General features: G+C 41.9%; 1 protein-coding gene across 1 annotated transcript in view; it reads left to right on the top strand.

Annotated features, from left to right (window-relative positions):
- The window catches only part of LOC138053017 (translocation protein SEC63 homolog), a 26216-nt gene extending 19084 nt beyond the window's left edge, over positions 1–7132 (top strand). Inside the window, exons 17-22 of the mRNA XM_068899689.1 lie at positions 325–465; positions 1418–1674; positions 3365–3527; positions 3831–3929; positions 4456–4560; positions 5547–7132. Coding sequence (XP_068755790.1) covers positions 325–465; positions 1418–1674; positions 3365–3527; positions 3831–3929; positions 4456–4560; positions 5547–5666 — 885 coding nt within the window. The 3' untranslated portion in view covers positions 5667–7132. The remainder of the gene's footprint in view (positions 1–324; positions 466–1417; positions 1675–3364; positions 3528–3830; positions 3930–4455; positions 4561–5546) is intronic.
- Positions 7133–12500: the final 5368 nt, after the last annotated feature.

Raw genomic sequence — 12500 nt, 5'->3', positions numbered from 1 at the left:
AAATGCATAATAGCACGAGATTGCAAAACTTAATTGGACAAAAATAACGGTTACCCGTACTTGAAAGTAATAAACCTCTCATTGCGCAGAAGTCTGTTGTTGTTGACGCACATCCTAGCTGTAGCCGAGCAGAGACCGTATCCATGGCTAACAAAGCGTTCGCAAGCTTGACCTCGGAGCTCTAACAGTGTCTGTAGGCTAGAACGAACAAGCGTTTGATCATAGGTAACTTAGGTTTGGCAGAATAATGCGCATAGCTTCCCTTTGAACGGAAGCTACAGTAAGATCACGCATCGATTTGTGACTTTTTTTTTTACTTTCCAGGGCTCCCCGCAATCCGGAGGGCAAAGAGTTTGGCAGAAAAACAAAAAGAAAGGTAGGAGGGCCAAGCCACAAAAACAGCAGCCAAAGAGAAAACAAGTAAAACAACAACCGAAAAAGAATAACTCTTTGGAGGAAAAAGAGGTGAGTTTGTTTGAAAGCCGAAAGAAATGAAGCTGCTGTTCATCGTACAAAACCGAAACTAGATGTCGTTTGGCAGTCAGTAAAACATGTTTGTTTAAGAGCCTATAGTTTAAGAGTAAAATCCCAAATATTTAGTTTTTGTACACTCCTCTGCGGTAGGACTTGTTTGCGTCGAAAGACCTACTACATATTCATGTGTTATCTACAATCCTAGACAAAAAGATTAGGTGAGATTTGACCCATTTTTCGAACTTTTCAACCCTAGCTTTAACAAGAAAGCCACCAATGCTGCCTTCCACCCACCCCACTTCACCCCATCCAATACAGTGTTGTGAAGAAAGATAAGCAAATAACGCGGCGATGTCTTAACGTTGTTTTGTGGGGAGGGAGAACTCTAATCAAAGGATTACTTCATAGCAAAAATGTTATTTGAGATGTGGACGTAGCATTCATTTATGTCAACATTTTTCTCCACTATTGTAGCAGAACCGGTCAAAGGAGAGTCGGCAATCGTGAAGCAAGTGCTAAGTGTCAAAAGGGAAATTTGGGGGGGAGGGGAGGGGGGTAAGCGTCTTAGTCAATGTTACTTCCTTCCGCGCCTTTTTCTTAGTGCTTGCGACTTCGTCAGTTTATCTGGGCCGTGACCAGAGCTGTTGGTTTATAACCAGAGGCGAATGTGTTAGATTCGTTTTTCGGCTGTTGATTAACGTTTTCGATGTGTCAATAGTACAATCGGAGCAGCGAGAGCAGTGATTGTTGTGCAATAACTGTAGAATTCGAGTAGCAAAGTCGAGATATTGTATTGAAGAATCCTTGCAGGGATAAAACGTTGGAAATTAAGCTAGTGAATTTGGGTGTACCCTTAATTCGTTACAGTCCGAACCGTGACAGACACGAAAAAGATCAAATTTGTAACTGTTACTGAATTGTAAAACAACGTTTATCATTTCAGAAAGCTAGCGAAGAGAAGGAAGAGACAGGTGGACGGAAAGTGAAAACCAAATCGACGAAGAATAAAAGTAGGCAAGATGAGAACGACGAGAGAGATCCAGAAGATGACGGAAACGGAAATGAAGAGAAAGAGGAAGTGGATGGCGAAGAGGATGAAGACGAAGATGAAAAAACAAATAATAAGATAGCAGAGAAAATCAAAAAACCTAGTAGAAAGCCACCACCAGAGGGCGAGTCGTCTGAGCTGGACACCAGCAGGTTTGTTTTCAGTGCTGTTTATAATAGGGAGCCGAAGCACGAACGGACGTTAACCGGGTGTGGACATTTCCAATGCTTGGACGGTACTCCGAGATTATTAGACTAATAGTCATTAGTATCACCCAACTAGTGGACTAATGCAAATCATGCATTTAAATTGGCTACGCTACTAGAGGACTATTAGTAATAGTCCTCGAAGCGAAAACCATGACGCTTTCTTTCGCTTTATTCCCAAATAAAGATTTATTTAACTTGCTTTTGATAACTTTATTATTGCCTTTTTTATCCGACTAGTTGGGTGATACTAAAACAATTAGACCCGTAGCCCTTGCGGGCTACGGGTCTAATTGTTAATCGTGAAAAGACACTTATAAATGTGATAGTATCAAGACAAGATAAAAAGGAAAACATTTTACTTCCGGTTGCTGTCCATGGCTAGTCTTCCGTTGAAGTGACGCGGGGTGGAAATATAGGGGCGTGGTTACTAGTTTCAAGCCCCTGTATTGCGACCGCGCGCCATTTCAACGGAACAGCCTTCTTTTGCAGCCGGGCTAGTCCATGGCTCAAAAACATCTCATGCTTTTAAGCTCCCCAATAAAGTAATAATAGAATTTCGCGATGACTGACCTGATTGTATTTGTTACGCTTGGTGATTATCTAAATAATCCCAGGCGACAATCGTAGCCATTCAGAGGCAAGACTGAATGGAAGACGTTTATGCAAACGTTGGCCGTGTAGCACTTATATTTTAAACAGATTTAACTGAATAGAGTGTAATGCGAAGTGCTCGATTTCTATCCCATATGAACCGTATGAGCGTTAGCCCTGCTGATGGAAATGGGCCCACACAAGGACAGAGAAAAACTCTGACCAGGGTAGGAATTGAACTCACGACCTTCGGGTTAGATCACCGCTGCTTTACCGACTGAGCTACAAGGTCAGACGGGAGCAGGCCGTGGGAACTGAAGATTTTAAAGTCATGGCAATGAACATGTACAAGTACAAGAAAGGATTACGTTTTTGCAAACGTTGGCCGTGTAGCACTTATATTTGAACAGACTTAACTGATTAAGAGTGTAATGTGAAGTGGTAAGTTGTCTGCGTACGTTATCTATATCTACCGCTTAGCACGGATACTACTTATACTTGCTTTGCGCTTTGATTAATGATAAGCTCCAATGATTTGTCAGCGTCGTCATTTTTGTCTGAGGGTAGTCAATTAAAACCAATGTAAAACTCTGGATAGTAGAAGGGATAACGATATTTTAAGAAACAACACTTTTTAAATTTAAAAACATGTTTCGACAGAAACTTCTGCCATCTTCAGTTTAAATTACAAAGTACAGAGTTGAAGATATAGTGTGAACCAAAATGCTAATTAGCTGTAAGGACACATGACAATGTAAAAGGTGACAAAGAAAGTTTTAAATTAACATGATAAAGTTGATGATTAAGTGTAGGTTTCTCCCATTGAATATGAATGGCTTCTTTTATCTTAAGCTGGAAGGTTAAGCTTCCAGTCGAAAAGCTTAAGTTTCTGTCGAAACATGTTTTTAAATTTAAAAAGTGTTGTGTTGTTTCTTAAAACAATGTAAAACTGACGAAAAAGCGAAATGTTTTTCGACGGTGTACTGAAAACGGCTCAAGTTTAAACCGTGCCTTTAACTGTGCTGTTTTTTCCATTTTTCAGCGAGGATGAAGACAGCGACGCTCCCCAAGAAGATGCTAGTGCTCGTTATTCCGAAGATGAAGCCGAGTGGGACCGACTACAAGCCGACGTCAAGAATCGGGATAAGATCTTAGATGCAAAGTCGAAAGAAAGCCACATCGTACATGCACCTTACTTCCCGGAGGTAAACACAAGACAAGTTGAAATCGATATCAAATTTCACATCTTTTGTTTGATTATTCGTAGAAAACAGATTCGCTCACAAGACGCTTTCTGGAGCTTCATGTGGCGGGAGGGGTTGCAAAAGTTCCCTCTATTCGTTGTCACGTGTGTCCAGAAATATAGTCGTATCTCATCTTTCGCGGCGTTTTTGCGCAGGCGCAACTAGTACGCAACTCTGTATGTAGGCCAATTTTGCTTTCTGCCAGCAGACTATCGTGTGGTTAGCATCAGCTTATTTGCGTAACTTTTTTTATTCAATTCCTAGGAGAAACAAGAGTGGTGGTGGATTTACGTGACTGATCGCAGGAGAGCAGAACTTATAACACCACCGCAACAGATATTTAACCTTAAAGATGAAGAAAAGGTAGAATGACAACAGCCTTTTTCGGTAATCTTTGGATCGGTAATGCTAAAACCCCAGTTGACGAGAAAAACTGACAAGCAAGTTAGGAAACAAAATTAGAGGTATCCAAATGATGACTAGATTCCGATTCCTAACTCGGTTCCTACCTCATTTCCATTTCCTAGTTTGAAACTCAATCAGAACTATAAAAGGCGCTTGGCACTGAGATACTTCCGTGTCAAGAATGGCTTTTTAGCGTTAAAATGGAATCGTTTTTCCCCCGTATATTTATGACCCGCGCGCTTCGCGCTTGGGCCATACATAAATCAACGGAAGAAAAGCTCGTTCCCTAATTTACAGTACGGACCTTAGGCTTGGTTTTATTTCTCGAATTTATTTGCCATAAATAACATGAAGAATTTGCTAGAAAATGTTGCATCACAATTTCAAATTTAGCGGGGGCCGTACTGTTGAATACGGCCCGCAAAATTAGCCAATCGCGTACTGTCTGAAAGCTAGAATAAGCGATATTATTTTCTTCTTTCAGTTGGAATTGAAGTTTCAAGCTCCTCACAAGGCAAAAACCTACCATTACACCGTCACATTACGCTCAGACTCGTACTTAGATGTGGATGTGCACAAGAACTTCCATGTAAGTAACCAGCGGTCTGTACTGAGCACGCGCACTAGGTTTAAAGACGGCAATTTTTGAAATGCGTGTGCTCACAACTCGTAGTCGTCCTAGACCTCGTACTCCAATCTTATTTTTTGAACTCCCCAGAACCGTTCGGCGTGAGAACGATTTGGAAGTCCGAAAGTTTTCGGGCGTGTTACGAGTGTTCTGGTGCCATACAAAGATAAAATCTTCAGGCAAGTTGAAAACCTTTTAAGAAGACCAACCTTTCTTCAAGTGGCTTTTGGAGCCTTTCAGAAACATGCCACTGAAAAATCATTTGTAAGTGAAGAACAATCTGTTGAGCTATGTGAGAAATGGGAAAGTTGTTGAACGATTTAACGATTCAGCAATTTTTTGTTATCGCGAATGTTGAATGAAGTTGAATCCGTTTGCCCCCCTTCCCCCCCCCCCCCCCCTCAAAATTGTTGGAAATGCGCCTGCGCACCAATTAGTCTCTCTCAGTCGTATGCATGTCCGTATCCATAGTAACAACCGCGGCTGCATCCTGGGACTGAATACCGGGCGACTCGTGAATCTTTGTTGAATTAATTGTTGATTAGAGCGGTTTTCAATTGAGTGTCGAAAGTAATTAGATAATTACTTTGGTTTATAATTACTTCACTCAGTGATTGGTTCAAAGTTCTCGCGCCATTTTTTCAACCAATCAGAAGTGAAACCAAAACCAAGCGTGGCTCGCGCGTGCACATTTTCTCGCGCTTTGTGTCGGCTACGTGTAATTACTTTGAGTTTTGATTGGTTTGCTGGCTTGTCTCCGTCCTTTTTGATTGGCCAAAGTAATTACTCTGGTTTTGGTTTTACGACACTCAATTGAAAATCGCTCTATGTGTTGAAACCAGTTACCCACCCCAGCAGTCAACATCGTTCAACAAAATCGAACGGATGTTGAAGCCCTGGTCTTGACTGCTATTATGCTTCCTAAAGTACATTTGAATTGATTGCAGATCGATGTAGAGGAAGCTAAAGAAGTTGATACTAAACAGTGGGACTTTGAATCAGAAGAGGAAGACAAAGATGATGTTGATGAGAGCGGAGAGAGCGAGGAAGAAGAGTATTCGGACTAAAAGCCGCACAGCTCAGGAAACAAAAGATGAAGAGAGAAGAGCGATGGAACTGATCTAGATCTCATTCGCTTTGTTACTTTATCTCTTTCTCGCTGTTCCTTCCCTAAGGAGCTCGACATCTCCCTTGCTGGATAAACTAACCGCTAATCTGATTATCCGCGCCTTGAACAACACCTTGTTTCAAGTTCAAAGGGGAATCGTACTTCTCTCCCCACCAAATTTAACACTAAATTTTGCGTTTCAATATTAGCATATTCAGACAGTATTTTCTCCAACATCAACTGAAACACGAGCTTGACGAAAGTGAGAAATTAACATTTCATTTCTTGATGTACGAATAACAATAATATGCTTGACATCACTAAAAGGTAATTACAAACTATGCTCCTTAGAATGAAGCCCCATCCACTCGAGCAATCACTAGTCTTATGAGGCAAATGCATTTGATCGTGTGGATAGCGCAACAAATAACAATTGTTGTCAATTCGCAGTTGAACGAGTCAGCAATGCCTTTGGACAGCAGAGATAGAGCATAAGCAAGGCGAGGTTGCTTGGTCTCTCTCCGGTGGCGCTCACCAAGAGGCAGGAATAGCTGTTATCGGAGTTATCAGCGGTTTTGCCACATAAACGAGGCAAGGGGTCATTTTGTATCGAATTGACCCTTAAGCCTCTTTTGCATGTAGCTTTAATTAAACATAAGAAAATGTGCCTGCAGGCTCAACTCCAATAAGGTCTATTTGCCACAATTGCTTGAAGAGCCGTCTACACTAGCAATTTTTCGTCACATAAAAGATAACTCGCCAGCTTTTCAGTAAATACATTTGTAGCATGAAAATTATCACTCAAAAATTGTCACATAAAAGTTGCTCGTGTGGACGGGGCTTAATCCTTCGAAAAGCGTAAAAAAGAAACATGGTTTGTTCCGGCAGCAGAAAACCACAGCTGTCCGCACTGCGAAGAAAGCAATATTTTGTTGCTGCTTCTTTTAATGATGCCCGATTCGGGAAGAATCCAAACGTTGGACTGTTGTTCAAATAAAATCAAATCTCAAATCTCTGACTTACAAACACGAAACCAAAAACCTCTAGAATGATCTCCCCAAGTCATCTCCGACGCCATGTTTAGTTTTGTTAAGATAAGGGGGTTCTATTGTCTGCTATTACTTGTTTCCATATCTCAGAATACCCATGGACGCGTACGATGGGCGCCTGGGTTATGGTTAGGGTTCTGTTTTAGTTCCCAGGTCCCCATCGTCCAAGGGCATTCTGAGAACATCTATTGTCTTTGGTACCAATATGGCGACAAGAATGAAAATAGAACGTGCAAGTCAAGTATAGCTATTGAAATTGTTTCATTTGCGTTGTTAGTCATTCCAATAAAAGTGTAAAGGTACTGGGTACATAAGGTGCCAGGCCAGATCTAATTTTATCATGCGGAATTAAACAAATTAAAAGTGAAGAAAAGAATGAGTATGGAGTGATTAATCTAAAAGAGTTAAAATGGATGTGTTTGCTGAAGGTTTGGCAAAAACAAGAGGCTGCATTTCCCAACATGGCAGCAAGAACGCGTCCCTCCCAACAATTGCAGAAACCCTGGCGCAGTTACCTTATACCCCGTCACTCTTTTCCAAAACGGGATACAGAGCGGCAACCAAACAATCGCGATCTAATGAAATAAGAGGCCAAAAAAAAAAACTGCGAGGTTCGTGGATGCTTCAACATTTTAAAATAGTGAACAACCTCGTTTCAACCAGCCCCGAAGGGCCCCAGTATCTTAAAAATCACTAGTGGAAAGTGAGAATAGAGACTCTGGGAAATCGCCACACTTCGATTCCAGTGCTTTCGTGGGATGGGAAAGATACTGAGACTTCGGTTGTTCTTCAATTTTTCTCGACGAAAGAGTTCTCATGACTGCTTGCTAATGAGGTTTTCTCCGGAGATTGTCAATTATAAAAGAGAGTTGTTTTTTTTTTTTTTTTTTTTTTTTTTTTGAGAGATGGACTTTTAATGTATCGCGACTGATACATAATTTGCTAATGAAAACATGGTTGACGCAAAAATAACAAGGTTGGTTGCATTGGGAAAAATAAATTTTAAAACTGTTGTGTTCTAGAGGGATCCACCATTCTTAAGCGCCAGCTTAAGACGCTTAAATATCGACATTTTATAAAATCGTTTGATCTAAACGCGATCAACACATAATCGAACACTTAGTATCGCGCGAGCCAAACAACCAAAAGCCTATTAAGAATCGTTTTTTATATGACGTACATGTACGCAACGTCTCTACAATTGCAAGTCACCAAGCCGAGTCAACGGTAATTGAGCAAAAAAGAAAAAAATAGTTCACTTGAACCAATGTTTGATCGAGAGTTGCTAAAGTAGCTCGTTTAGCCACCGAACCTTAGATGGCGTAGGACAAGCGCACGCTTACTCCCAACCTCCCCTACCCTCTTGACTACCCGGGCAAAAGGCTTCAACATCCATTCGATTTTATTGAACAGCGATGTTAAAACCGTTTGACCCCACCCCCTCCCCCTTCAACCGTGTTAAATCATGTTGAATCGACGTTGAATGAGTTCAAAAGCGTTTAACTTTGCTTCAACAATCATTCAACATTTCTTTTGTTGTCGCGAATGTTGAGTGAAGTTTAAGCCCTTTGCCCCTTCTTACAACATTAAGGCCGGTACACACGAGGGAGCTTGCTCCCGCAGCACGCTCCTGCAACACGCTCCCGGAGCAAAGCTCCCTCGTCTGCACCAACGATTTCTACTGGTTTGATATGAGGGAGCAAGCTCCAGGGGCAAATCTGTTGCACGGGTCTGTTTCAGGCGCAAGCTCCCTCGTGTGTACTGAAATTTGCTTGCCGTGACATGACGTGTCTCCAGTTGGCCAATCAAATTGGCTTATTTTTTTCATCCACAACAGTTCCCATGCCCCAATCGGGTTGTTTCATCATTCAGCTCCCTCTTCGTGTCCTTCGTGTGTACTGGTTGGGGTACTTACCCGGGAGCGTGTGTCGGGAGCGTGTTTCAGGAGCAAGCTCCCTCGTGTGTGCCGGCCTTTAGGGAGCTTAAGCAACGACAACGGCGACGGCAACGAGAACGTCATCTCAAAATATAAATTGGCGTTATTGTAATCGCTTCGTTAATATTTCAACTTCTTTAATATGACGGGGGGGTGGTAGTTCCTCAAAAATGACGCTGGTAGGAACGGCGCTCAATTTAGGGCAGAAAATGAAAATTTATCCTCAAGTAATGACGTTTTCCATAAAACCTAATATTTGGCTATTTCACGTTGTAGTTTTGCTGACGACGGCAATGAAATGGACAAAAGTGAAAAACACACGTGCAGGGCGTGCAAAGCTATTGTTTTTGCCTGCTAAATATGCAAATTTGTGACGTTCTCGTTGCCGTCGCCGTTGTCGTTGCTTAAGCTCGCTATTGTTGGGTACGTGCGTGCCCACTAATTGGCCTCTCGATGACGTACTCATACCTGTATCCATAGTAACAAGTCCGTATTCGTTGTAACAGCCGCGGCTGCTGCCTGGGAATGAATACTACGCAAATGTTGATGATGTGTTGTAACCGTTTGCCCACCCCAGCAGTCAACATTGTTCAACAAAATCGAATGGGTGTTAGCCGTTTACCCTGGCCTTTGAGGTGCTTTTTGAGACGCGGACGGCAACCGGAAGTGCTCTGTTTTTCCTTTTAACTTGTATTGACACATTTATATTTATACGTATCTTCTGTCCATTAGAAATGATTAGTTTAGAAATCTAGGAGACACTACAGTCGTGTCATGTGAAATGTTCACTTCCGGTTGCCATCCGCTTCTCAAAACCTTTGCTTGCTCAAGTACCCTAAAGCCTTGGCCAAACTATCGAACAAAGTTGGATTTAACGCTCGAGCTTTGCTCGATCCAACATTGTTCGACCGTTTGGCCCACCCATGTAGAAAGATGTTCATCCAACATTTTTTCTCCGATCAAGTGTTGGATAGAATTTGCCTTTGATCAAACATAACGCCCACCAATTCCGCGCGACACAAAAATGTTGCATTGTTTTGCCGATCTTCCAAGAAAGTTGTGTTCTGAATCGAGTCACGTGGACGCTTCTAGCCAATCACGAATCGCTATCTTGTTTTCAAGCCTAGTTGTAGGCTTCTAAGCATCCAATAGGCCTTTTGCAACTGATGATCACATGGTACAAAATCCGCCATGCTGGAGGGCAAGCTCATTATTATTCCCCCACTGGAACATTAAAACAAAGAGACCTGAAGCAGTCCAGCTTGACTTGCCTTTGTTTTAATGTCCCAGTGGGGAAATAATAATGAGCTTGCCCTCCAGCATGGCGGATTTTGTACCATGTGATCGTAAGTTGCAAAAGGCCTATTTGCAGCATTTGCAACAAGATGGCGGACAAGTACGGCGAGAACGTTGTGGTTGCTGATCAACAGCCAAAAACCTTGATCAGCGAATATGAAGCAAGAACAAGTCAGATAGATAAAACTTTATTTAAAAATTGGCAAACTCTACAGAACTAAACAAAATACTCGGTCTACTTCAAAACTTAAAACTACTCTAAAATCATTATAAATACTCAATTAAAAAATGTCTGCATTCCTTGCATTAACACTAAAGTTATGATCTAGAAAGTCCGCATTCTCGTGAAAAGGCGTTTTTGACCCTCGAACACGTTTGGATTGATCTTAGAATTTCAAAAGATATGCATAACATTCGCCGTTCTTACAAGAAAGTTTGTCCGCTAGGTTGCTCAAGGCTAAGTCTAAGGAACACTGTTAGTCGCCTTTGTCTTGATCGCTTCGTTTGGAGATGTCTGGTGCAATAGCGTTTAAAATTCGGCAAATCTATCCGGGATCATTCTCATAATCTCCTAAATGTTGATGTATCTTGCAGTGAGCATATCCTTTTCTACCCGTTCTTTTTATCATTGCTTGGTTTTTCCTAGTTTGAATCCATCATTTTCGTCTTCCAACAGTTCGAGTAGCGAAAACGCTACGAGCGGTTTTCGTTTCAGTTTTTGCGCCAACTTGAACTTGAACCAGTTTCGTCAAGAAATTTCGGATAGTGTTTTGCCACTACCTCCACATTTACATCCAACAATGTTGCATGTTGGATGTTGCATCCAACTTTGTTCGAAAATTTGGCCAGACCTTCCCTAATACGGAACTTAAGTAACGACGACGGCAACGAGAACTTCATCTCACAATATCAATTCGCATTATTGCAATCACTTCATGGCTATTTCAACCTTTTTAATATGACAAGGGTGTGGTAGTTCCTCAAAAATAACACTGGTTGGAACAGCGCTTAATTTAAGTCCCGGGCAAACGTCTTCAAAATTTGCTTGAACATCCGTTCGGTTTTGTTGAATGATATTGCACGATGTTGATCGGTGTTGAATGCTGCGGTGGGCAAACGGTTTCAAAACATCATCAACATTTTCATTCAACAAGGCTCACGAGACGCCTTGTATTCAGTCCCAAGCTGCAACCGCGGTTGTTGCCATAGAGAGCTTTAAGGCCTGGCCAAACGCTCGCAACATTTCAACGCAACATCTTGGAACATTGCTGCATGCAATGTTGCGATATGTGTTAAACGGGGTGGCCAAACGCACGCAACATTTCCATCATTTTCAACGCAACATGTCAATGTTCATGTGCCCCAGGCCCCTTAGCGCAACAATAGGGCCGTTTATACGAGAGAAAATAAGCCGCGGCTAACTCTGGTCGCGGCTTACGTAAGCCGCGAAAGGAACTATTTATACGAGTATAAACTCCCTGGCCAGGATAAGCCGCGGCTTGACAAAGCCGTGAACGTGGATTTTGTACCATTTATACGAGGTGTTCGCGGCTTACGTAAGCCGCGGCCAGGGTTAGCCGCGGCTTATTTTCTCTCGTATAAACGGCCCTAATGTTGCGTAAACGTGGCCAAACGAGTACAACGTCATGCAACATCTAAAATGTTGCACGAAAAATTTGACCGTTTTCAAATTTGATCCAACATCATACAACATGTTGCAACATATCGCAACAGGGTGGCCAAACGAATACGAAACGAAACGAAACGACTACGAGTACGAGATTTTCTCATAGAACAACAGTAAGCGGACGCAAACCAGCGTCATTTTGGCGGGAAAAAGGTGATACCCTCGTCATTTTAGTACGAGATTTTGCAAAAATGTTGTCGTGTCAAAACAACTCAACAACACGCTACCACTCTTGGCATTTTTGGATCAGCAAGAAGGTTCAACTACCAGCAATACGAAAAACTGAGCAAACTATGCTGCCAACATAGAGTAAGATTAATCGACCGGGTTAGAAATTTTCTGACTATTTTCGCTAAAAATTTAACGGGCAGTCAGATCTCGTACTCGTTCTCGTCCTCGTCCTAGAATCTAAAGCTCTCTTTTGTACACGGACATAGACCCTATGCAAAAATGGTTGCCTTTAAATTATTCTTTTGTTCATATTCAAAATAGCCCAACTAACTTCGTTTTTGAGACAAAAATTCTAAAGAATTTGTTATCCCGAACGAGGTTAGTTGGGCTATTTTGAATATGAACAAAAGAATAATTTAAAGGCAGCCATTTCTGCATAGGGTCTATGGATACGTCATTGAGAGACCTACTAGTGCGCACGCACATGCTCGAGCAACTATGTGAAAAGATCGAACGAATGTTGAAGCAAATGCTGTCTTTTGCCCGGGCCTTTAGGGGAGAAAATGAACATTTTTCTTCAAGTGCTGAAGTCCTTCATAAAACCTCAAATTTGGCTATTTCACATTAATAGGGAGCTTAAGCAACGACAACGGC

The sequence above is a fragment of the Montipora capricornis genome, chromosome 6 (assembly GCF_036669925.1).
Source record: "Montipora capricornis isolate CH-2021 chromosome 6, ASM3666992v2, whole genome shotgun sequence".
NCBI lineage: Eukaryota > Metazoa > Cnidaria > Anthozoa > Scleractinia > Acroporidae > Montipora > Montipora capricornis.
Note: the sequence above shows the minus strand (reverse complement) of the source record. Positions and strands in the feature narration are given on the sequence as shown.